Source organism: Coloeus monedula, assembly GCF_965178545.1.
Source record: "Coloeus monedula genome assembly, chromosome: 3".
In the NCBI taxonomy this organism is placed as follows: Eukaryota; Metazoa; Chordata; class Aves; order Passeriformes; family Corvidae; genus Coloeus; species Coloeus monedula.
This window is the reverse complement of record NC_138783.1, coordinates 102,664,519-102,691,592: the sequence shown is the minus strand read 5'-3', so window position 1 is coordinate 102,691,592 and position 27,074 is coordinate 102,664,519. Positions and strand designations below refer to the sequence as shown.

General features: G+C 40.7%; 1 protein-coding gene across 1 annotated transcript; it reads left to right on the top strand.

Moving 5' to 3' along the window:
• Positions 1-4,441: 4,441 nt before the first annotated feature.
• On the top strand, positions 4,442-25,819 carry CLTRN (collectrin, amino acid transport regulator; the record flags this gene model as incomplete). The annotated part of the gene is made up of 6 exons (XM_082278138.1): positions 4,442-4,508; positions 4,880-4,938; positions 10,555-10,640; positions 18,177-18,293; positions 21,398-21,592; positions 25,669-25,819. 6 exons carry the CDS (start codon positions 4,442-4,444, stop codon positions 25,817-25,819), a joined length of 675 nt encoding a protein of 224 aa, XP_082134264.1.
• Positions 25,820-27,074: the final 1,255 nt, after the last annotated feature.

Below are 27,074 nucleotides of genomic sequence, written 5' to 3'. Positions count from 1 at the left end.
TAGTCCTTACCCTGGAATTATAGACTGTGGGCCTTCACAAGCAGAGTTTATTTTTGTGTCAACCTTCAGGTTGTTGAACTCACTTTTCCATATTTTGTAAAGAAAAATACTCCTGCATGGTCTACTGCCATGTGAACCTCATCATGAGAAGGTCAGTATTGGATGCACAGATTATACTTCATGGAATAGCCCAGAACAGAGAAATTTTTATCTTACAACTTTAGTTACATACCATGAGTTACGTACCACGTTGCACTCTAAATCTCTCTGTGCCTTTCCAGATGTATGCACAGAACTGTGCATGCACAGTAGAGCAGCTCTGAGTCGAAGTGCAGTGACTCTGTTTGGCACACATTTGAACTTCATTTCACTGTGGCTCTTCTGGTTTCCATTTCTTGTATTTTCTGCCATTGTAGACTGACACAAGCAGATAAGAAGGGTTCACTCTCTTTGTTGTATGCCCAAGCCCTCCGTGGAAAAAAGAAAGATACATTTTATAAACATACAGATTATGTAAAAGTTGTCCTCACCATAATATTTGCCATAAGCTCCAGGAGAGGAGTGGCACTTTCCCTCATGGAATCGTACATATTTTTTTTTTTTTTCATGGTTGATGCAAATGGACATAAGAGAACACGAGGGAAATGGCAGTCAGTCACTAGCCTGGATTTGTTGGACCCAGAAAATACATGCTAAGTAGGAGACATCCAGGAGGTGTGGGCTTGGGACGGGTCAGTTTTCATTGATACTTCAGGGCTGTTGTTTGTTGTTTGATGATGAAGTGGCGGCAGCAGCACCATCCTCCCACCCCCTCTATGCTGGAGGTCTCTGTGTTCTCAGTCTCAGTGCCATCCCCACTGTGGGCTGTCCTTGGTGCTTTCCACTGCAAAGTGCCCTTTCCAAGGCGATACATGGGAATGCTGGAGAGTGCATCCTTCCCCCAGCTACACGACTGTCTCGAGAGCTAAATGATTTCACACACACTGTCTGCTTCTGTGAGCACTGATAAAAACTCGGAGACAACCAAGTCACTTCTGCACTGTTACAGTGATGACAGTGGTGGCAGTCCTCATCCAATGCCCTGTTTCCCCAAAACCTTCTGGTAAAGATCTGCAGTGTTTGTAATTTCCACTGCACCCAGGGAACCGTGCAGCGCTGTGCACAGCTGGGTCTGGAGTTCGCCAGGTACATTTCCATGAGTGACTAATGCTGACAGTCACACATTGACTCTTTCCTCATAAGAGTTCGACACAACTATTTAAGACTAAAGATTAACTTCCTCAGAGTTTAAAACTGTTAATTTGTCAAATTTGAAAACTGAGGTTAAGTTTAGCCATAGCTGTTAATTAACTTATACAATAGCTATCAATATTTTACTTCCCTGGGATTTTCCATTTCAAAGACATCAAAAGGAGCAGAAAAAGTACATTGCTAATCACATGGAGAAGATGGAAGGGGTTTGTTTGTTTTACCAAGTCATATGCTTCCTTGAAATTTCAGTCCTCTCCTGATTTGTTTGGTAGTCCAAAATTTGATGTGTTTTTAAATATGTTTGTACAGATAATACATTAGCTTCTGTAGACCAAAAGCATTGAAAAAAATTACAGAGATACTCTTATTTTCAACCAGGCAGACAAATTCATTTGGTGCAATAAGAGAAATAATTCTTTGCACTAGTTCAGTGATATTTCTGGAATGCAGATTGTGCATGAAATTTTGCATGGCTATGATCTGTAGCTCCACAGTAGTTAGGAGAAAAAAAAGATGCTATAAAAGAGGAGCTACTTAAAAGTCTAACGCCTCACAAAGTAGTCAGTTAAAAACATACCTTGCATATGTGCATGAAGATTGTAATTTGTTCAAACAAACTGATGCCTGACTGATTAATCAGTGGTAAACAAATGCAGACATGCTTAAACAGTGCTATGTATCTGGCCAAAATGGGAACAGAAAGTTATCCATGCGTATAGATTTATTAAAAGATACAGAGTGGCAGAATGTCTGTCTGTCTTTTTAGATTATGCAGATATACCCCATTTGTAAACTGAAAAGTTGCAGTGCTTTTTAAGACAGTATTAAAAATACCATTAATTTGGAGCAAAGTTATCTTCCTGCTAACACCTGGTGTAGTCTTGCATGTCCACCTGGCTTATTTAAAAAACGTGTTGGCTTTGGGAAAAGATTTATAGATGTGTAGCAACTGATTGCTTATGTGCAGCACTTTGTGCATGTACAAATGGATTAGCACATGGGCCTTCAGCTGGATACATTTGGCACACATCCACGTTGCTGTGCACATATATATCAAGTGCACGGTGCTCTCCCTGTGAGCTGTGAGCTGGGGTGTTTATCACACTGCTGCTTCTCCTGGCCTCCTCCCCTCTCTGCTGGAAAAAATCATTTGTCTTGCTTCTTGCCAGCAAGACAAATTGGGGAAAATCAGCCATCCTGGCTGGAATTCAGCAGCTCTGATCAGGGAATCCAGTCATGTCCTCTGAGTTTGTTCCTGCTGGGTGTCGTGTGCCTTCGATGTACTTTGACACCGGTCCTGTGCAATTCTGAGGGGAAGAACTGATTTGTGGTGTTTTACAGCAGGGAGAAGTGGTGATGCTGCATATCACACTCAGTTCCATTTGCCTTCTGGCAGCAGGGAAAGAGTGCTTGGCTCTTCTCCTCTCCTCCCAACTTCTTCAGTGTTTCCCCCTAAGGTACAAAAAAGTTCACGTGTTCACTATTGAAGCAATTCGCATGAATTTACCACAAAACTGATTGTATTCACATTGTTTTAAGATTTTTTTAAAGTTACAGATGTTCCAGTAACCTGACAGTCCTTCATACATCTGTACATTTTTCAGTTTGCTCCTTTTGATGTGCATATATACAGCAGGTTAATTTAAGCTGTCTTTAGAAATGAATACATCACTTTTTTGTTTTCATAGGCAGAGATTAAACATTCAAGCAGATAATGTATCCAATAGTTTTGTACCCAGACTGGGTTGCCTAGTAAGAGTAAAGAGGTACCTGGGAATCAGCTTGGTGAATGACTTTCAAAGATGGCATATCAAGTCCTTTAACATTGGCTTCTAAAAATGGTTTAAATTACTGAAACATTAAGTCTGTTACCCCAAAGTCAAATATCGAATGTAGTAAATACTGGTTATTGTTTTTTGTAAATTCAGTCCAACAATTAAGTCAGATTTTCTCACTGTTTGTCATTTGTGTGAAGCTCTTTGGGTTTGCAGTCTCAAGACACCCTTCTTAGTGCTAAAGGACCAACTGAAAGTAATTCTGAAGCGATCTTCAATGTAGGAACTAACCATTAATCAGAATGGCTACAGGAGGAGTACAGCAACAGAATGAAATAAAGTAATCCTGTCTTGCTGCCTAGATTGCAGAGACTGTTCAAATACCTGCAATACATCTCAGTTTCGGAATTGTTTTTGTCCACATTTATTTATTTGTCTTGGTAAACATTTGATTAATAGTGTAGAGTGCATTAAAATATTTCCACACGTGTGTGTACATGTATACACAGTGGGTCATGTCTACAAAACAAAAATATGTTCCTATACAACATGCTTCCTACTAAATCCTTTTATTGCACCTCTGCTTATTCTAGTTGCTACCGTAATGAGCCTCTAACAGGAAAAAAGTATTTCTCCATGCACATAACAGTTCTTTTCATGCAAAGCAATGCCTCAGATGTTGGATGTTTTTGTGTAGAAGAAGGCATTTGCTCTGATGTGCTCAGACCAGCTCCTGAGCCAGGACATGGGAGTGGGACCGGGGTGGGGATGGGGGGATATGGCACTGTGCTCATCAGACTGGCCCTTCACAAGTGCTGTGAGTTCAAAGGCAAGTGAGGGGCAATACCTGAGCCCTGTTTTTTGGGTCCAGGGATTCTGTGTTCATCACACATTTCTTTTGGCGGGGTGAAAAGGGTGCCCAATCTTCCTTTATCCTCAAGGACCCTCAGTGGGGCCAGACAGTTTGCCAGGGAAGACAGGTGGTGGCTTCCTTTGGGATCTAGTGTCAGCCAAGCTTCAGATTCACCTGCTGTGGGTAACAGTTGCCAGCTGCTCTGGTGTGACATCCCACAGACACCTCGTGTGTCTGTCTGATACTATGCCTGTGAGAAAAAATGATTGGCCTGGAGCACTCTGTAAAATTTTGTATTTTTCTAAAAAGGAAGAAGGAAAATTAATATTTGTTGCAGCTTTTTTTTTTTTTTTTTACTACAGAGAAAACTAGTAAATAACTAACAGAAGACAGTTGTTTCTAGTGCCTGTTTTTAGCTAAAATAATGGGGGTTAATTATTAAACCTTTTACTTGGTTGCTCACTTGTGCTCCTGATGCTTTAATCCTGGGTCACAGAAAGTTTAAGAGTGCTTTGCAGGGGAGACTCACTTCTTTTTGCCTCAACCTTTCCATGCTGACGGGATGTTACGGGCTTTGCTGCTTACACTCTCTGCAGTTGCCATTGCTCATGCTGAGCTCTGCAAGCCAGGTAAGATTTGGAGCTGATTGCCATCCTTCTTTAAGGAAAGTAGCTATCAGTTTAGATTACAAAGCTGCCAACTTCTCAGATTTTTATTTTAACTGTTTGTCTTCAGTTTGAAGATTAAAACACTGAGCATTCAGATCTTTTATGAGTTTGCAAATTAAGTATGGAAGCTGATGTCACTTAAAGAGGTTGTGGTAAACCTCACTGAGACTCTGTAGGGCTTTTTCATGCAAGTAACTTCTGTTCTCCTAAGTGGGTGATCTCTTAAGACACATTTAGAAACTGATGTTTGTGAAATAATCAGGGAAGTAAATGATTTAAAGTCCTATTTTGACTGACTATCTGTATATGTTTGCTTTTTCTCTTTGTGCCAGATGCACAGAATGCTTTCAAAGTACGAATTAGTATCAAAACAGCTTTGGGAGATAATGCAGTAAGTACTGTATCTTCACATATTCTTCCTAACTCAATATCTGCCAAAATAGAAGTAATATATACTGTAAAATTTCTGAAGGCAATAGAAGCAATTTGTTCTGCAGTGTTCATTGTAATAGTTTGCTCAAGTCATGATCCAGGCATCCATTTCTTGCCGTTTGACTAGCCCACTCCTTAAAAAGCATTCTTTAGAAGAAATATAAAGCTTGCTTTTTCATAAAGGTAGTTTTCTGTCAAAGATTTTTTTTCCCCTGGAAAAACAGTAGGGACGTTACACTTTATGCATGAGAAGTGCTGCATAAATGTAAGTCTGTATTTTGGGAAAAGCACTTCTGCTCGAGGGTGCTAATTGTAAAGTCAAGCATGTCTGGGAAAGAGAAGCAGGAAAAGATTTTTAGGTCTTTATGAAATGGGGCTTTATATCAGGCTTTCAGACAAGCATTAACTGTAGAGATCATTCAAGCATGTCTCATCAATTCCCTGCTAACGTAGGGCTTCAGATAGTGGCCTTTCTTCTCTGCTTGTGGTGCGCAGGCTTGTCTCATAAGGACTGAAATGCTTTGGCTTAATTCAGATCTTTGGCCTTAATGTAGAAGTACTGGTGTGAGCAATGAAAGATACATAAGAGATCAGGACATTAGATGACTGAGTAGTCCTTCCTGATCTAAGGCACTATTTAATATGTCAGAGCCCAGTACTTTGTTAGTTTGAATACTTAGAGCAAATCTGCAGCATGTTAACAGGGCTCAGCAGAAAATTAGGTATGAAACATCCTGGACAGTCATCTCCACTTGTGAGTCTGGTGTCTGACTGTGTTATGAGCCCTGGGAAATAAAGCAGTATTATGTTATAAAAGGTTGGTGATATGAGAAACTCCCTATGACTGTAGAAGCTGTTCTGAAATTACCCTGAAAGATCAGGTAAGTTAAACTAACATTAACAGGAACCTAAATTTCACTGGTAACTTCGTAAACCAGACAAAGTACAAAGAAATATTCAACATACCTCCTAAAGTAAATGTCTGGAATTCATACTGAAGTCAATTCTCTTCGGTGGGAAACTTTAATTAAACAGTAGTGCAAGCCTAGATTTTTTTTTTTAATTATTGAAAATAGTGTAATACTATGGCTGAAAATACATCAAAATCATTATTAAATCTCTCCTTGATGATAACTGCTAATATTTTGATTTAATCTTGGTTCAACATAGTAGCAAAGAACAAAAATTGCAGTTCCCAGTAATGACCTTTTTTAGTGCCTTTTCCATCTCCAGCTGTAGTAAAATAAGGGGAGCTTGTTTGATCATTTATTTTTTTTTTGTTTTTCATTCAAAAAGGATATGAGACAAATCATTACCATTGAAGGCACTTTATATTGTAAGATAAAAGCAACAACTGAGGAGTCTATTGTTTTTTGTAGTTTATTTCATATAACAAAGTGTGTGAAAGCACAAAGAATGGTACAATTGAGAGCAGCATTTTGGAACAACAGCTTGCTGAAACTGGTATGATGCCATAGAAAATCACCCACAAATAATAAACAGTTACAGTACACAGGTAGTAATAGCTACTTTTCATAGCCATTGCAGTCTTCTCTGTGAATGACTGAAATTGAAAACTGAAACCACTATGAAACTGAAATTCATTTTGGTTAAAGGATTTGGGACACTTTACTTTTTTGTGTTATGTATTTTAGCAAAGAAAAGTGTAATACTCTCATTGTGTCACAGCAAGACACGGTCAGCTTTGTTCATTTCCAAGTCACTTCAAGCTCCATGATAACAGAAAGCCCTGATACTGTGGGAATTTTCCTCTAGGAGTGGCAGGATAATTCCAGTGTACATGCAAGGGCATAGGAAATAGGTTGGTGCAGCTTTTCACATGGTTTAGTGCACGCCCTCCACTGTGTGTGAAGCAGATGAAAACGGGACACCATTTTTTAATTTGTTCATCACCTAAGCTGTACTCTGAGGCAGAGAGTTCCATTTAGTGTATTTATTTAGTTCTTATCACAATGGAGCTGGACAGAGCAGTTCAGATGCAGTAGATATTCAGCTGTTATCATTTTATTTGCAAATAATGGGTGTACTTGACAGAGATGTTTGCTGATCCGTGGGAGGAAACACGGTGCCTGTAGGCCTTAAATGGAAGGTGATTTATGAGTCTCTCTGAGGATGGTTTTGACTTCATGAGTGGCTTCTGGAATAGCTGCTAGTCACTGGTTGCTTTCTGTTCATGGAGTCAGCAGAGGAGTAGAGAGTTAATTCAAAAGGAACAGAGGCAACTAGAGAGTGAGAAGAAGTGATGAGCACTGACAAGTCCATGTAACTTGGTGTCACCACTCATTTTAACCATAAGAGTCAAAGAGTTGGCACCTCAGGGGTGCAGCCAGGTGAAGTAGAAAGTGCACTTGCTTCTGGCTCATGTATTCACACTGCTTCCAGGGTAGAGGATGAAGAGGAGGAATGCTAACATACACCTTGTGTCTTGCCACAAGATGGGATCCAGAAGTGTGTTTGTGTGTAGCCACTCTGCAGTCTGAATGGCTGTACAGTTAAACACAGAACCATTTAGGAGGGAAAAGATTTTCTAAGGTCCCTAGTCCTCTGCTGCTCCAAGCCAGGTCTGCACTGAAATCAGGTCAGAGCAGTCTTGTAATATTATATTCTCGTATCTTAAATTTTGTCATTTAGAGCACTATTACAGCATTTCACCCCATCAGCAACCTGCATTCATCAACTTTCATGCATTATCTCATCATCTTCGTTCAGTAAGAGGCAGTTAAGACTGCCTTTCACAGTCACCTGTGTCCAATTCTGCTCCTCCTTGAAATATAAAGGATGGCGAGTGCAACTGAGCCAACGTCTTTGTGTTAGTTCCTTTGCAGCACCAGGAAGATGCAAACATTAATAGTTCTGATAGCGTCATGTAGTGTTTCATTGTTAACAGTTATGTTTATAGTGTGTGGTTGCAAATAATATTTAATGTTTCCTCTAGAGCAGCAGAAAGTGTGCATCAATAGCTGCTCTGTATAGAACATCCTCAGTCATCAGCTGCACTCCAGGCCTTTGCATTTGGAGGGTAAAGATGAAGCTGATAAAGCCCCATAGTAGAATGAATCAGGTCTAGTGGAAGTGTCCCTGCCCATGGCAGGAGAGCTGGAACTAGATGATCTTTAGAGTCCTTCCAATCCAAATCATTCAAGGTTTCTTTGCATCCATCCCTCTGATTGGAGAAAGCTGCTGATTAGAAACTGTTTTCTGGAAATTCATGCCTACCTGTCCTGAGTTCATACAGTTTTTTAGCTTGAAGTTCTTGCCTTACTTTTCCTCCTCATTATGTTGCCTTCACCTTGTATATTCCTGTATGCAGTCATGGACAGAGGTTCTTGTTCACCTGGAGCCCGCAGCAATCTCCATCTCCACTACTTCCTGTTTAATCTCCATTTTCCTAGGGCTTCTTGCCTTTTGGCCCAGAGGGCTGTCTGCAGTATCTTCTCCTTACTCAGGCAAACCCCTGACTTCTGCTGAGCTTTCTCTGCCAGCCTTCTCCCCCTCTTTCTTGCAGTTTTCTCTTTATTCTGTCTCTTTTCAAGTGCTTACTCTTTCAGCTGGGCCTGGAATTCCTCACTACAAATTATTTTCCCTGTTTTGAGATACCCTTTTTGTTACTCTGACTTAAAGAAGTGCTAGGCTACTGCATTATTTATGAAAACTGTGACAAATTGTGCATGTATATATGCATTGCACTAAACAAAAACATGTACTTGGTACTGCTGCATTGTATTTGTGTCCATGTAAGCATGAAATGGAGTGTGCTTCATCATTATCCATTTTCAAGACAACTGATTAAATTATCTCTACAGCTGGCTTAATCCACTGGCTAACAAATGACTTTTTTTCTGTCCTCTTAGACCTGTTCTCAAAGACTGCAGATGGCATGTAGGGATTCAGTCAATAGTGCCGTACACAGAAAAAAAGAGATTTCCCTGTTAGTACTGCAAATTGTGCTTCATGGTTTAAATATAGATATCTTTAAAATGATGATAAATAGTTTTATGGCTCTGATCTGTATTAATTCCTTTACTGCATGATCTCTTTTAGTATTAGTTGCTCTCATTACTGTCACATTTTCATCAGTGCAGTGGGATCAAAACACAGGCTTTTATAAATTTTTTCCAAAGAGTTTCTGTCTGTTTTTTTTTTTTTTCATTCATGAGGCAAGAGTAGTGAGTCAGAACCCAGGTTCTCAGCACTGCAGCTGCACTTCGATGCTGCTCAAGTTGTCTGCTGCCTCAGCTTTGCTGACCCTGTCCTGTCTCATCTCAGGGAGCCCATTTCACTCAACATTCATCCAGGGATAATAAACAAATCACTTTCTCCTCTTTAAATGACTGTCTCCTTCCCTGTTTAGTTTCCCAGTCCACAGGATGCCAGCACAACATGAGGACTGCAGATACCTGAAAGTTGGATTCCCTTTTTTTGTGGAGAGGTTGCATCTCCATGCACCCAAAATCAGAATTTAAAGACCAGAATTAAGATTTCGAATTTTCAATGCTATTTACTTCTTTTTGATGTACATTGCTGTTTTTTGAATGTGTTACAAAGGACTATGAAAAAATAGGTCCAAGTTGACAACAGAGTTAAATGTCCGCACCACTGGGTGTCTGGTTTGGATGATTACATAGCAGATTTTTTTAATGCTGAAAGTTAAAGATTAGATTTGTGTTGTGATTGACTGAAGACAGCTGTTTCTAACCTCCCTTAATATAATTCCAAGAAACTAATAATCTCTGTAATCTGCTGAAAGGGGAAGAAATTCAATCGGTATGCCTCAGTCATGGCTCCTGTTATAAAAATGTAATAGATGCAGTTCTTACAGGTCATTAGAATTGCATATGTGAGTGAAAGCCCAGGGGAACCCAGTGAAGCCGTCTCAGAAAACTTAGATTATGAAAGCATGATTTTTCATCAAGACAACAGAGAACAGTTTTTGGAGCCTATGTTCTCCTTATTGAAGTAGTAGGGATGCTATTTTCTTTCTTTTATCTCACATGCAATATAATAATTTGTAATATAGTTGAGTCTTCTTGTAATCAGAACAGTGTGCAGCAATAAGGCTGCAATCTCATTTTATTTCCTGCTGTCCTGATGTCCAGCTCCCAGAGACCACATTCAACATTAGGGGTTTTTTTATTGTTATTTTTGGGCAGGGCCAAAAGTCTTTGAGGGTGGTTTTAAACCTTTTACTGAGTTTATCCAGCAAAAGAGGCAAGGCCATGAAAGCAGCTGTGTGGGGAGAATTCTAGTCTTTGGTATAAGAAACTTTACATCTCCAGTTTGGTCAGCTTTCAGAAATATTAAGTTAATTCAATTTTTGGAAACATTCTTTGCAGTTTATATTATTTATATTGCAGTTTATATTGCACTTTTTTTTTTTTCCCGTTAGAAAAAGTCCTTTGTCCATACTAAACAATGGGCATTTATTTTCTTAGCACAGCCAGAGAATTTATTCATTTTCTTGATCAATACAGCATTTCAAGTTCAGCAACTCTTTTCCCTCTCTGTACTGCCAGCACTGGTGCTGAAACTAATTATTTTCCATCTTCCTTTACAGTATGCCTGGGATGCTAATGAAGAGTACCTCTTCAAAGCAATGGTGGCTTTTGCAATGAGAAGATATTCCAGCAAGAGCACAACTCAGTAAGCATCTGCTTGGATTTGCCTTATACATATTAACAATGCTGCATGTAGTGACCTTTCCTCTGCTGTACTGAGCTGTAGAAATCATTATATAGAGATCTAAAACCAGGCTGTTCCAGTATACTTCTGACACCCACATACATATGCAACATCACACTGTCTCTGTCTTAAGCAATGTTCAATCTTTGAACCAGTGTCCCTGTGGATGTGAAGTGACACAGCTGTGGAGCTCAGTGCCAGTTCACTTTAAGCAGAATGCGGCAGGACGATTTGACACCTTCTGGAAACTATACTGGGAGGAGGCAAAGGGACACACTGGGAGGTCAGGAAAGGCAGCACAGATCTTTGAGTAAGCAGCTCTGGTGCATGATTCCTTAGAGCTCAGCTTCAGCAATGTGCTGAAGATGAGCTGACTCAGAGCCCTGGGAGGTGGGTATGCCGGTGCTGTGCTCTGCTGGGCGTTCCTATCCCTGATATCACAGCGGTTGAGTTACCTACCATCAAGAAGTTTCAGATGTTGCAGTGCAGATAGAAATCAGCCTGTAATTGGTTTTGGGATTAAATCTACCCTGAAGTATTGAATATTCTTTTCAGGCTTCTGATCCTTGCTACTCTATGAAATTAGATACCAGATTAGACAGACCATTTAGCAAGCTATATTTTCAGGATGTTCTTATCTTTCTTAAATAAAAAACCTTGTAAGTGCATTTCCATAGACCTATTATTTTTTTCATTGTTTTTCAACCTGAAATGAAAGATTGATGGTTCTGGTAGGCTAATGAGGATAAGGTTTTCAATTTACTTAAAAATAAAACTGCTTCAGGCAGTCGCTGCATCAGGTGAAGCATATTCCACATTTGCAAAGATATTAGTTAACTTTAGTAACATGATGATTATTGTGGCTGCTGCACTTCTCTTAAGTAAAAGGGGATTTCCCCCTCCATGTGACAGGAATGTTTGATTCCTGCTGTTTCATTTTTATTCCTCAGAAGTGGTCTCCTTTGAGCAAGAGAGCTGTTACGTCAAGCTTAACAAAAACAGCCAAGTGTGCTACTCGACCCAATTAAAATGACACTTTCAAAAATGAGTTCAAGATACAAGCTAATTAGAGATGATTATGTAGGACTTTCTCTCAGGATTTCAAAGGTGCAGAGTTTTCATTCAGCATCTGATCCATAAAGATTCACTTTTGTATACTTATTTTATTCCTGGGTCCTTTTTAAAAATTATTCTCTTCCTTCAAAGTCATGGTACTTTCATACAGCAAAAGACTTGTGTCAGAAGCCAGTGATCTTTTTCCTCTTCAAGCACTGTGGTTTTCTGAAGATTAAAATAAGGTTGGTGCAGGAATGGGAAAAAGTCAAGCTGGTATGGAAGGAGTAGAAGTTTTAATGGCAGTTATCTGTACCCACTCTGGGCAATCATAGAATTTATACTCATTAATTCAGTTTCCTGCCAAGAGAATTTGCCCTATGGACAAATATGATGATGTCAGTGTTACTCTGATGCCATGATGATTTTTTGCCTTTTCTTTTTATACCTTTTTACAACTTCTGTATTCTTTAGTGTTTTTGCCTACATTCTTGGACTTGTTTGTAAAGCTAGGAGACTAAACATTTTAGAGGTTTCGTAGTTAGGGATCAATATGCCTCAGACACCAAGGTCTTCTCCAGAACACATTCCGTAAACTAAGATAGAACCATCCAGAGGAAGGTTCCTTGGGGAGGGGGCTCATTCAAGCCTCTCCTTGGGGAATCTTTGATAGATATGCTAATTAGTAAAACCTATAATGTTATACCAGATCTTTTGGGGGTGTGCATTGTGGAGTGCATTGAGGTGCATTCGACCCGGACGTAGTGCACCTAAGGATCCTTAAAATAAATACCAAGGTAAAATCCCTTTTTCCCTTCAAACTGTGTTTGACTCTTGATTTTAAGACCAGGAAAAGGCATCAACTCCAGTTTGGAGGTGGTGTTGCACACATCAATAATTCCCTGCTACTAAGTTGGCCAGAAAAGTCAGTATAATATTTGGAATCAGCCAACTGTGGGCATCTTTACCTCTTTTTAATATGGTATCAGATTTTCTCATGGGGTGTAACTTGGGTACCCCCCCTCATGGGGTGTATATTGCAGGTATAACTGATAACTCATCTAGGACTTAGAGACACCTTTGGGGTAATTACAGACAGCATGTTGCCTGAAGGAGAGCTTTGCAGCTCTGAGTTCTGGCACAACTTCCTAGGCAACAGGCTGAGGAGTTTCCTATGCATAAATCTCTCCCAAATCCCAAGGGACCTCGAAGTCCCCATTTAGTGATGGAGAAGCTAGATAAGCCTCCCAATATACCTCAAATAATCTGACTTTTACATGGCAGGCTGTGAAAGTCTCCATCCTATTAGATGCCTTGGAAATACCACACTCCCCACCCATGTGTCTGGCAGCTGTAAGGAAGGACTGTAGTCCTGCTGCATCCCTTCTGCAGCAGGCATGGAGGTGTGGGAGCACCCAGCGTCCCAGAAGGTACAGCAGCATGCTGTACACAGGAACAGCACCCTGGCAGAGCTGGGAAAGAGAGTTCACTGTGGTGAAGAGGGAGGCACAAGCAGGAGGTTGTAGTAAATAAATTACACTGCACTGCTGGCAAATAAATTACATTTCACTACAGGAGATTTTGCAGGAAAATGCCAACAGATTTTCTTCAGGAGATGTAAAAGACCAATGACCAATTATTCTGTCATATAAGAACAAACAAATTGCCTGTGGCTGCATTCTGGTAGCATCTAAACTTACGGAAATTTTGTATCTGGTTAAATGAAGTTTTTTGTTGAAATAGAACCTCTCAAAAATCACTATTATTTTACATAATTAAATACTGGTTCTGTCAGGGTATAAATTATGCACATGGCCATAGCCAGGATGTGACAAACCTCCCCTTTTACATCCCAGTAATTTCTAACATCCCCGAAGTAACTCACAGCCACAACTAACTTCCACATGAGACCCAAATGCTATTAAATTCCACAAGCTCTGTCAGGCCCCAAAATAGTTTGTCTGGTGTATCAGGATAACTATTGTTGCAGTCTGTCCCATCATTTTTGATATTTAAAGTCACCTCTTGTTAGGCTTCTGAAGCTGGATAAAAGCCAGCCTGTGAGGACAAGCATTTCAATGTGCTGCTGCAAACAGCAGTTGATGCTGTTGTTTCCCTCGTGTAACCACTGAGTGACCCAGCGCAGACTGGGGAGGATTGCACGTTACATCTCAAGTTCTCTGCAGTTAATTTCCAAACTGAAAAAATCATGGAACAGTGTTTAATGTTTGAAAGGCTTGTCAAATTTTCAAGTTTGTGTGAAGCAGAAGAAAGGCACAATCAATCAAATTACCCAGTAACTAATAATATAGATAGAAACACTTCTTTTTCAGTGGAGAATTAATACCCCTTTATTTCCTGCTTTATATGTGGCCTTTCAATTGATTCTCAATACATATGGTCATGAACTACGTAAGCCAACCTTTGGTCTCTCAGTGTTAAAAAATTATTGTTGTAGCCTTTGTTAGTAACCCTGGTTTCTCTAATCTGTGACTCATTTGAAATAATATGCATCTCTTTTGGGCCTTAGACTAGTTAATCTTTAGAGCAAAAAGAATGTCAACACATTTGTTTCCATTCAAGTAACAGAATCTACTTTTGGTACATCTTTCCCCCATTTATAGATAAAAAACCCTGAAATTTTCCTTACAAAGTGACCAGAAAAAAATTCATCAACATTATCCATCTTCCTAAGACAGGCTTTTTTGATACTAAAAATATTGTGACCATTTACAACAACAAAGTAAGACTCTGGAATAAAGCTGTTACATCAAGGCGATCCCATGGCTGCTGGGAAGAAAATAATGTTCCTTTGCAGGAGCAGCTGCAGAGCCCTGTGTTGGAAGAGGCGTGATGCTTTTGGGAGAGCTGGAGATATGCACTTGAGACTTGGGGCTGTGCTAACATGAGCTAACAGCCATTGTGGGCACTCAGCTCCCTTTGACTCTCTGACAGCTCTATCTTACCCCTAAACAATCCTTTAAATCTCCAGAAGGAACAATGATGGTGTTTTAGGCCAAGAATTGCTAGGGTTTCCTGTACTCTGCTCACCAGTGTTTGTGTATATTAAAGGAAATGTAGTTTTGGACTTTTGCCATGGTGCCATAAGGCTGAACCAGGATCTTGTCATTTTGATGATAACAGTCTGCTATAATCCCATGTCAAAAGTCTATCAGCTGCTAGGGAAAGAAAGAAATGTCCACATATATATTTACAAATACACTTCATTGGTGCCTGGAGAAGCCAGGTGTCTCAGATCCATACAGTGTGATGTCATAGTTGCAATGGTTCTGCATGTTGTGAATCAAACCTGAATGCAAGTGGCATGGGAGAAAAAAAGTGCACCACTGCATAGAAATTGCCACATTGGTGCTTGTTGAACCAGTCTGTTTTGGTGTTTACTCATCTTCTTTGAGCTTCTCATGAGTGGGATTATTCTCTTTGGGACCTGGAAGGGTTTATGGCATTTGGATTCCACTGATGAAAAAGTGGTGGCTTGTAATCGAGAAGGATTTTAGAAACAACAGGGAGAAGAAAGGAAGCCAAATTTATGTATCTTAGTGCACTCCTCGCTGCCCCTTGTTTCAGTGCTGTTTGGTCTAGACACAGATGTTACCCCCATGGTGACTGGGTGCCTTGTCTCATGCTAAAACCTTGGCACTTTAGAGAAGACCCTAGCTTGAAGAGTCTTTGAATGAGAGTATGAAAGTCAGGGTCTTCTGCCAGTCCTTGTCTACCTTTATCTTTCTCTTTGGGGATCAATCTTTCTTCACTTACTACATTTCAAGAACATCTGTAGGGCAACACCAGGCTCAGATTTTCCACCTGGCCCAGTTTCTGATTGCACCACAGAAACTGCAGCTTTAGGAACTTCAGCAACATGAAGTTTTGGGTCCTACTGTTATAAACACCGAGATAGAAAACGTCCTCTGCAGTTACAATTTTAGATATTCTGTGAAGTCAGCAAGAGTTTGTCAGCCACCAGCCAAAAGTAGGCATTTTTTCCCCCTCTCCTGTAAGTTTTGTGCTTTCCTTTTGTTTTGCAAAGAATAAAGCTGCTTTCATCTTCTGATTGTTGCCAGCAAACTGATGTGAACATGTTTTCAAATTCCAGAGGATGGCTTTCCTTTTTTATGCATAAAAATTCTCTGTATGTGCAAAATTGATACTGTTCTAGAGAAGTAAAAGTGGTCATTTTGGCTCAGTAAAATCATTGCTTTCCATTTTATTGCACATCTCTCTGGAATGTGCCCAGAATGCGACTGCATCCTGGGCTGCACCAAGAGCAGTGTGGCCAGCAGGGCAAGGGAAGGGATTCTGCCCCTCTGCTCTGCTCTGGTGAGACCCCACCTGCAGTGCTGCATCCAGCTCTGGGGTCCTCAACACAGGAAAGACATGGACCTATTGGAGCGAGCTCCAAAGAGCCAACATGAAATCAGTTCAGATGGTTGGAGCATGGTGCTAATAATGCCAAGGTTGTGGCTTCAATCCCTGTATGGATCACTCCCATAAGAATTGGACTTAATGATCCTTGTGGGTCCCTTCCAATTCAGAATATTCTGTGATTCTGTGATTAGAGGACTGGAGCACCTCTCCTGCAAGGAAAAGATGAGACAATTTGGTCTGTTCACCCTGGAGAAGAGAGAGCTCTGGTGTGACCGTATAGCACCTACCAGTACCTGAAGGGAACCTATCAGAAAGACGGAAAGAGACTTTTGACAGGGGCATGTGACAGGACAAGGGGGAATGTCTTCAAACTGAGAGTAGATTTAGTTTAGATGTTAGGAAGAAATTCTTTACTGGTGGTGAGTCACTGGCACAGGTTGCCCACAGAAGCTATGAATGCCCCATGCCTGGCAGTATGCAAAGCCAGGCTGGATGGAGCTCTGAGCAACCTGTCTAGTGGGAGGTTCACTGCCAATGGCAGGAAGGTTGGAACAAATCTCTAAGGTTCTTTGCAGCTCAAGCCATTTTATGATTCCATGAGATAGATAGATGATAGATGATAGATAGACCTCTGTAAAACGAGGTATTGCACTACCCAGGGCACCTGAAACATCACTCAAAAAAAGCTTTCATCAGCAAGTAAAACATTTCTAGAAAATACCCATAATGAGGTGCTGTGATCTGCCTTACAAGCAAATCCCTGGCTGTATGGGGACTGCCCAGATATTGGTGGGTATTAGTGTTCCCTCCTGCCCCTCTTACCCCCAATCCCATCAGTCCCACCAATCGCACCAGCCCCTCCAGTGCCCCCAGTCCCCCCAGTCCCCCAGTGCCATCAGTCCCTCCAGTGCCCCCAGTCCCCCCAGTGCCACCAGTCCCTCCAGTGCCCCCAGTCCCCCCAGTCCCCCAGTGCCACCAGTCCTTCCAGTCCCTCCAGTCCCCCCAGTGCCCCCAGTCCCTGCAGTGCCCCCAGTCCCCCCAGTCCCTGCAGTGCCCCCAGTGCCCCCAGTCCCTGCAGTGCCCCCAGTGCCCCCAGTGCCCCCAGTGCCCCCAGTGCCCCCAGTCGCACCACTGCCAGCTCCCGCGGGGCCGGGGCGGTGCTGCGGGCGGCCGGCAGGTGGCGCTGCCCAGCAGAGCGCGGCGCGCTGGGGCCCTGTCACGGCCCTGCATTTTCGGCTTTCCCTCCCTTCCTTTGAATACCCGTGATTGTGTCATTCCATAAGGGTTTTCTGGTATTTCCACCATTTACTAGGAGAGATGTGAAAAAAAAATGGCGCTTAAAAGGCATTTTGCACACTATTTACGTAGTATGCCATGAGAAACTGCCTGCCCATGCCCCCTCCACATTTAACTTCACATAAAGCTGAGCAATCTTCCTTTAAAATAGATAATATAAATATTTGACACTGCTAAAGGGCAGAGGCCAATGCCAGTAGAAGGACTAAATTTAGCTTGTTCCCTCCACTCTGTGCCTGGCTCTGTGAACAAAGATGTCAAAAGGAATAACATCAATTCCACTGATCTTCCCTTCAAAAAATGTGTCTTGTAGAAGAACTCACTCACTTGACAGTCCTGTGTGCAATTCTCCATGACCGGTTCCTGTGGCATTTGCTGTCAAAACCAGAATTCTTAGTTCACCAAAGCATTTGCTTCATTATATGGCCTTTGTCACAGCCAGTGATGACTGTTATTCAAATATGTATTTGTCCATTTAATTATGTTGAATATATTTCCAAGACCATGCAAGTTTGTAATAGATTTAGAAAAATTTTTGAAGACTCATTTGGTCTTCATAAGCTTGATTTTTATAAAATCATATTGGGAAATGGGAAATGCAGTGAGTGGTATTTCTTTCTCGAGTATTAACTGTTAACTTTTTTAAAAATAAGAATTCCTCCCCCCCCCTTAGGTGAGAGCAATGTTTTATGAAAATCTAAAATATTTAAATAATTCCTTCCATGCTTCTTTAATGATGATTTTTATTTTAACTATCTGCAGAATTTCCAATGTGCTGCTCTGCAATGTGACAGATCGGGTGTCATTTTGGTTCGTGGTCACAGATTCTTCCAAAAATGTGACAACTGTTCCTGGAAGCGAGGTAGAAGCAGCCATCAGGTACAGTCACTGCTTTTGCAATGCTTTCTTCCTTGTTTACCGAGGATGTTTTCTCTCTCTGGGCCTTGTATGAGTGAGCACTCTGCCTCTTTAAGGATGAACTAATCCAAGTTGCTAAAATACTGAGGGATCAGTACTCTTTAATGAATGTGAGATAAGAGGATTTTTACCAGTCCCACAGAATGCAAAGCATGTGAGCCTTGGTATTATAACTTTGGAAAGAATCTCTGTTGATGCTGGAGACTCAGAAGAAATCTAGTCCCTTTCCAGAGCCCTGCCTGTGATGTGCTGTCCAGTGTGTGGTACATTGCTCTCATCCAGCTGCTGCATTTCCCAGTGAGATAGCCTTCTTCCTCAGATGATGGAAGGGCACACTTTCTGGGTGGGATTAATATAATTTAGTTTTCACTGCATGCTACATGCACATCTACACCTGGGCTAATGACCATAGGCTCCCTTTCAGTGCTTCTCACTAACATTTCATCTGACTTAATTTAGAAGTCAGCTTTCACATGAGAAGAGCTCCTGTGAACTCCTCATGAGCAGAGCTGGCTGTGTTCCAGCTTGGTTTAAACAATTTTATGCTCACATTCTTTTCATACCAGCTCGTTCTAGAATGCCAGTCAATATCACAGCTGAGCAGTGCTTGTACAAAGTACAGTGCACTACAAATCACTTCACTTTCTACCATCACATTCTGTAGCAAGTAAAAGGAAGAATGTGGAACTGATAAAGAAAAAAGAAAAAATGGGTAATCTGACTTCAATGGTCCAAAAAAACCTGCACAAGGGGTTTATAGGGATGAGTCCCTCAAGCAGCATAATGCACATACATTTCTCAAGCATGGAGTGGAAAATGGATCTCTTTGTTTTCAGGCATTCTGTGCTCTGTCTTGAAAATTCATGTTATCTCTATGGAGGTGTAATGCCTAATTCCTGATGAATGAGTGTGCGTTCTTTTGGAAAGATTAATTTAAGCTTATGAGCAGATTAAACTATTTCCTACAGAGACACCAAACAATAGCTTCATAGCATTAGTGGAGCAAACAGATTATTTATTCACTGAAGCTCTCTGTAAGAGTGCTGGAATGTGGGGGTTTTGCATTTCTGTTATTCTTTGATACGTTCAGTAGCATAAGCTGATTTATTTAAGTCTTTTATGTGCCCTGTTTGGCACAGAAATTGGATGCTGTTATTGTTTGGTTTTTAACTGTTGTCTGTCACCTGATAAAGAATATGCTATTTATGAAAAGTTTTAATTCCTACCTAGTTTAAAAGCAAGAAATAAAATGGTCTATAAAACTACAATGCTTTTTGTTCAATTGCTTCTGATTGCAGGCTTCCATACAAAACCTTTATCATAATTCTTCATACTATGGTAGCACATAACACTAGTCATGGACTAGAATTTTGTTGTATGAGATTCCTACAAAGTAAGAATAAAGAGGAAGGTAAACCATGTCAGAGCTCTGTATGATACTCAAGATTTTGCATAAATATACACAAGATGTAGTTATGCATATGCAAACATGAAACGCACTTGTAGTTGCCTGTTTCAGCACATAATTCTGAAACTCAAGCCATTAGATGAGGGTAAACAATGCTTATTTCAGCTGTTCACAATGATCCTTTCACATCAGTAAGGAAATCTTTTCTAAATGGCAGACAGCTTACGGTATTATGAGTCTTAAAACATGCCATGGCTTTCAGTCCTGTCCAGGAATGCTGACTTTCCATTAAGGCTAAGAACTTCCTGTTTAAGGGACAGCCAAACATTATGATTTCCAAGAAGTGAAATTTGCTAACTTGTCCCTGTATTTCCCATACATCTTTTCTTAGGAAATACTTGCTCTCTGGTAAATAAATTGAATTGTATACAAAAAAGAGCTGCATTAATTCATATAACGGCTATCAAAAAGAATCTCTCAAGACCAATATATGTAATCCATTTGCTTAAAAATTTTTAACATTTTGAAAAAGCTAATGAAAGATACTTCTAAAGCCTCTTAAGCCTGCTTAGATTTAGATCCAGAAATATCTTACAGGCAGTGAAATGCTTACAGGCAGTGAAAATGGGTGGAGATATCCACTGAAGGGTAGCAGTTGTATTACTTCTGTGAAAAAGCATATTTCTCAGACTTACAGTTTCTCATAATGGGAAAAATATGCAAGGTGCAAATCCCTTTAGCTGCATCCTGCAGGGAAGAAGGACATGTTGGCAATAGGTGTGGATTCTTCCAGAGCGAATTGTATCCTGTGCCTCATGGACCTAAGAAAATCTACAGCAGCAGGGGCACATGTACCAGCCCATTAACATGCAGGATGGTTCAGTTTGAGGAGGCACTGTAAGTAAATCCTCTGAGCATTGAAGGGTAGATCTGCCACTCCTGTGCTAGTCTTGAATGCTACATGAGCAAGGTAACAGAGCCAGCCTTACTGCTTACAAGCTACTATGTCTTCAGGACATGATTCAAACCAGAAATAAATAATAATACTGTACTTCAGGTCTCATTTGTATTTCCCAGTTTTTCAGATAAATGCATACGAAAGTCTGGTGTTCGAAATGTTCTGAATGTGTGGGTGTCTATGGATTAACTGAGGTCTCTGGTATAGCCAAGGTCTGTGTAATCCTGACAACATCATAGAATCACAGAATCATAAAATCATAGAATCACAGAATCATTTATGTTGGAAAAGACCTCCAAGGTCATCAAGTCCAACCTTTGACTGAACACCACTGTGTCAAGCAGACCCTGGCATTGGGTGCCATTGGGAACACCTCCAGGGACAGTGACTCCACCACTGCCTGGGCAGCCTTTTCCAATGCTTAACCACCCTTGCAGTGAAGAACATTCTTTCTGTTGTCCAACCTGAACCTCCCCTGGTGCAGTTTGAGGCTATGTCCTCTTGTTCTGTTGCCTGAGAGAAGAGGCTGACCCCCATTAAAGGTAGACAACATCCTTTTCTTCATTATGGTGGATGACATTCAGCCCTGCCAAACTTGCAGCACACTCATGGAAAATCCCTTTGTTTTCTACTACCTTTTGAACTTGTAAAATACCTTTATAAAGAGTTGTGATGTTTTTCTGTTTTATTTTCCTGAAGGATGAACCGGAACAGAATCAACAGTGCCTTCCTACTGAGTGACAAAACACTGCAGTTCCTGAAGATAACCTCAACCTTATCACCTCCTGTTGAACCCTCTACACCTGTCTGGCTTATTGTATTTGGTGTTGTTCTTTGTCTCATTGTGGCTGGGATTGTTTTCCTCATTATTTCAGGGATTCAGAAACACAAGAAGTAAGCAGCTTAGTCTTTCTTCTGTTTTAATGAAATACTTGCTAGTTAGGTCAGCTGGGCTGGTTTTGTGTTTCAGAGCAGCCTCGGACAGATTAATGCTGTGCTCTCTTCCCTAACTAGGTAAAGGTAACCCATGTCTCCTTTTCTGAGGAAAAGGCTTAAAATTTTTAGCTGTGAAGTATAGATGCTTTAGTAATTTTGGAATGTAATGAGGAAATGGAGAGTGTAAGAATATGATCCTGGAGGCCACCTAACTAGAGATGAGCTTTAAAAAGACAATTGATGTCATTCTTGTGAAGGTTTATTGTGCCACAGACCACCCACATAGCTACCAAGAGGGAGCTGGCAGTGACTGTATCCCTTCCAGGGCAGTAGTGTCAAAAGCTGGCAGGGCTAAAAAAACTGTGCTTCTGCAGCTTGAGAAGACTCAGTAGAGCACACAGTAATGATCAATGTATGGCTGAAGAGGATCTGCTCACTGGAACAATGCAGGGTTTTACCTACCATTCATGACTTGATGAACCCAAAATACCCAGCCCTTCACAGGTTCATGGGCAGATCTCCCCGTGAGCTTAGGAGCTTTTCTGGTGGTAGGGTAGGAGAGGGAGACTCTCTTTTCTTCTCCGTTTCTGCCCTGGTGGCACGGGTGAAAAAGAGAAGGCTATTCATGCTTCCCTAGTGTGAGCATGTGGGAGCAGCACAGGGAGCAGGTGGAGTTTTGATCCTCCCATCTCTGCTGACTCTGAGTTTAGCATAAGGAATAGAAATTTCTCAGCTGTGTTGAGATTCTGCCACAGAAGTTCAGCTTCTACCATGCTTTTGGCTGCCGCAGAGTTTAGGTTTACACAAAATTATGACTTCAGCAATAGATTCATACAGGAACAGCAGAAGAACTGAAAAAGGGTAAATTCCTGCTGATAACTAGATAATATCAAAATTACTGATTCTATGATGGATTGTATTCCCAAATATATCAGAACAAGGAATTAATATATGAAAAGTGGTATGTTGCAGAGACTTCCTTTCTGCCTTTTTATGACCTTGAAGAATGTTAAAAGACCTAAGAAGAACAACACTTGTGAAGGTTAAGTGCTTCTCATAGAGAACCTTTAGTAGTGTAGTCAGAATCCCTTCAGTTATATTTTGCATTCAGAGGAGTTGTATGAATTTCCAAAACCCCTTTTCTGTTTTCATAAAAATCCCCCAAAATTCAGCAAACAATAGATGAAAGATGCTGTTGAGGAAAGAGTCTGGCAAGGTATTTGGAATCTGTGGATAGTTAAAGCCCTATCACAACCATGTTGTATGGACTGAATTATTTCATGCCCTAAATATAGGCAACCTCTTCTGTAAAACTGAATGATGTTGCTACCTGAAGCCCATACCTGCCCTCTGTGTAGTATCTTGGCTCTGTGTTTCTTTATAGTGCCTAACTTAAAGGGGGTCTTCAAACATTTCACGTAAGTGTAATATAAATAAATAAATAAAAATATATAATAATTATATATAAAAATAAATATATATATATAATTATATATATAATATATCATAGCTATAAATAGCTATGATTCTTCTAGCTAAAATAATCACTTGTCCTTCTTATCATGCTGAAAGACAGGATTTCCCCCTGTATTTCCAAAATAACTCAGCTGAGCTTGAGCAGTTCCCCTCAATATGGTGTGAGCTCCATGCTTTTATCATCACACTGCCATTGATATGGCTTCTTGATGCCTGCCTGTGTGCACTTGGCACCCTCTCTGTCTCATGCTCTTGTCCTTTTAGTTGCTATGCTTTTTTCCTTTTTTCACTTATCCCTCTGTTTCCCTACTCTACCATTACGTATAACCTTTCCTCAGAGCAGGTTCATCTGTGGCTGAACTCTAACCCTCCTTTCACATCAATAACATCTGCAGGCAGGGGCAGGGAAGTGAGACAGAGGATAAACCAAGCATATATTTCTTCTATCTACTGTCATGAGGACTGGAGAGGTAAATGGGATGGTCTGGGCAATTTGGCTTCTTGGGAAAAAAAAAAAAGCCAGACATCAGAGAAAAGAATTACAAAAGCACTGATCTCTTTTTCAGACACTGAAGTAAGTGACCAGGTTTTCAAAGACTTCAGTGTGTCCAGTAGTTAGTTTTCTTGGGAGCTTGTCCAGAGCTTACATAATGGGAACTCTGTTGCCTAGTAAGCTGTGTTGGAAATCTGGCCCCAAGGATGGTGTTGACTTCTCATAAATCTGGCATTCTCTCTTTAAAGTACCATTTAAATACCTTGGTTCAGATAAGACCAAAAGCACGTGCTCCAGGCTGTCTGTGCTCAGGGTGTCAGGGAAGGGGAGTTGGCCTATACAGGAGTTTCACTATCGAGTTAGACTCATGCATCATTTATTGAACTGAGATTTGCTTCTTGTAGTGCCTACAGTGATCTGGGTCAGACACACTGTCTCCCTTATGTTTGTTCTCCTATCCTTGCAGCAATAGGACACCTCCCTCTACAGCAATAGATTTGCCACATGCCCAGGGCAGGACCATCCTCTACTGTCTGTCCTGAATGAGTCCAAAGTCTCCCCCTTTCCCCCAAAATTCCATCTGCAGCAGAGGCCGTAAACATTTGCCTTGGGAAGAGTGAAAACAGAGTAGACAGGCAGTCTTTCCCTTTATTCGTGTCCCAGCATTTAATTTGCAGCTGTGGGCCTTCCTGAGCTGGATTTGGTCTTCTTGTATTGGGAAACCCACAATGTTTTCTCTTCCCTTAACTTGTTGAGTCACCCCCTGGATTCATGGAAATTTTTAGCTTCTCTGAATTCCTCTGGTGATGAGTTTCACACATCTTCTACTCCTCTCATTTTGTTTGAACCTCCTTCTTAGTAACTTTTATATTCTGTCCCCACAGTTTTTTATTAAAGAACACTCCTTTTTATCAGCATAAGAGCAGCCGGAGGTCAGAGATTTCCACTACTACACCCCAAGTTTGTTTTAACAAGTCTGTAATGCCAAGAATTTTCCAAAGGCCAATAAAATGTTATTCTTGTTAATATCTCTGTTATTAGCAGTTACACTGAGTCAGATTTTTATGGTTGTCCTGAGTCAGGCTGTTAGAGGACATGTTGTGGGGTAGGAAGAAGCAGTGCAGCTGACCTTTGAGTTTCTTATCCTCTGAAACCGCTGATGCTGCAGGCTGTAAAGTACAGCAGGTTTTTCAACTATGAACTAGTTGTCCTCAAGGTCAGAATAAATCTGGAATTAAAGGAACATCATGACCTGTTGACTGATATTTCTTTATTACATCTTCTCATGATTTTATTTTAGATAATTTATTTTAGGGTTGGTTTTTTTAAATGTATATAATTTTATTCAGCCACTATTATAATATGTTTTTGCAACAACTGGAGCCTGGAAAAGTGAAAACCATGCAATTATCTGATCTAGAAAACAAAAGTATAAAATACTGGGTAGGAAGGTGGCTGCTAATGAAGTTTGAAGAAAAAAAATGCAGATTTGCAGCATTGAGATTACCTAAGAAGGTAATCATGAATGTTCTGAAGAAGGTAATCAGGCATGTGAGGGCACCCAAGTCTCCACATTTGGAGGCTATAGTTAGTCTAAGACTGATCTGTTTCTAAAAAGTGTGTTTTATTTTTGTACAGATCATGGGGTGAAATCTATGACATACATTGCAGAGTCAGACTAGATGTTTAGTGCAGTCCTTCTTGATGTAAAAAATCCCAAACAGATTTAGAGATTTTTTCAATTTTTTTTTTTGCCCCATCTTTTCCTTTTGCAGCTTCCTAAATAATTTTTAAAACATACTTACAACATGTCTACTTCAGATTTTCTGGTTTCCAGTTGTGAGCTCACCTAAACAAGGGCTTCCAATCTGTGGGTTCCCTAGCTATTGTATCTAGATACATCCATCTGGTGTATTTACTACAGCAAGGAAGTACACCAGATTGTGCCTTTATGAGCATAACCTATGACAAACTTCTAACTAAATATGCAGTTTTCTGTCTGTGGAATCATGGTGGAGTGCTGCAGGTCAACAGAATAAGATGATCTTTTCTTTCTTGTTTTTAGAAAGAATAAAGAGTCAACAGAGAGAGAAAATTTAGAAGAGAAAGTTGAAGTGACACTAGAAAATGGGATTCCTTGTGAAGCACTGGATTTAAAAGCAAGCCACATTAATGGAGTCTTTGCAGCAGATGATGAACGGTTCACATCCCTATGAAATGCTGCCACTGCTCTCTGGTGTTTTCCTGAAAGACTCCTGTGCCTACCTTTTCTCATCACTACTCCTGAATGTCAAACATGAAGACAAGAAAAATGTCCTTTCACGTAATTTCCCTTGAGAGAACCTTTTGCTGATAACACATACACTTGAACCTCCATTACAATTTTTCGTGAGCAACACAAATGAGAAGGCCTCAGATAATATCCAGAAAAGATTTCCAGAAGATGTGCGGCAGAACAGGGTTGGAACCTGCCTTGTGTCAGGCATCTCATTTTTAATGGTTATTTAAATATGTCCATTGCTTGTTTTTCCCTGACGTAAATGTGAAACTGCATTATTCCTGAATGTCACAGGGGAGATCATCTATCATTGTCGGTTCTTGATGGGTTTTCTCTCAAGTCATATGCAAAAGTTTCTCTGTAAAATTACTTCTGTTTGCTGCTATGTTGTATGCCTTTGGATGGAACAGTGATCAGTGCATGGAAGTTTTCATTTATTGAGAAACAAAGAAGCTTTCACAGTCTCTGTAAGACCAGGTCAAAATAGCTGGATCATCTATAGCTCTGGGGCTACCAAAGATCTGGTACTTAGAAGTGTTTTTCACTTAACTGTTAAAGTTACAGGTCATGTGAGCTGGAAATTAAAATTTGCAAAACTCTGAAATTTGTTGAAATTCAAAGTCAACAAAGGGCAGATTTTCTACAGGTGTAGTCAGTGTTTAGTGCCCAGCTCTCATTAAATCACAGAATTACAGGACAGCCTGGGTTGGAAGGAACCTTAAGGATCATCTAGTTCCAATCCCCCTGCCATGGGCAGGGGCACCTTCCAGTAGACCAGGTTACTCAGAGCCCCATCCAGTCCAGCCTCGAACACTTTCAGGGGTGGGGCCTCAGCAGCTCGTCTGGGCACTCTGTTCCAGTGCCTCACCACCCTCATGGTAAAGGATTTTTTCCTAGTATCTAATATAACCTGCCCTCTTTCAGTTTGAAGCCATTTCTCCTTGTCCTGCCCCTACATGCCCTTGTAAATATTCTTTCACAACTCTCTGGAAAAATCTTCCTTACATTTTTTAATAATAAATCTAGAGTAGATTTCCAGCATAGCCAGTCTGGGGTCAAAAGAGCCTTCATGTGACAGGTGGATAATTTTTGAAAGGATTCAAGGTGTGAAACACCAGCTGCTGGATTTGGTGCACCTGACCTGGATAAGTGATAAAATTCAGGAGTACGGATCCACAGAAAAGGGGAGTTTT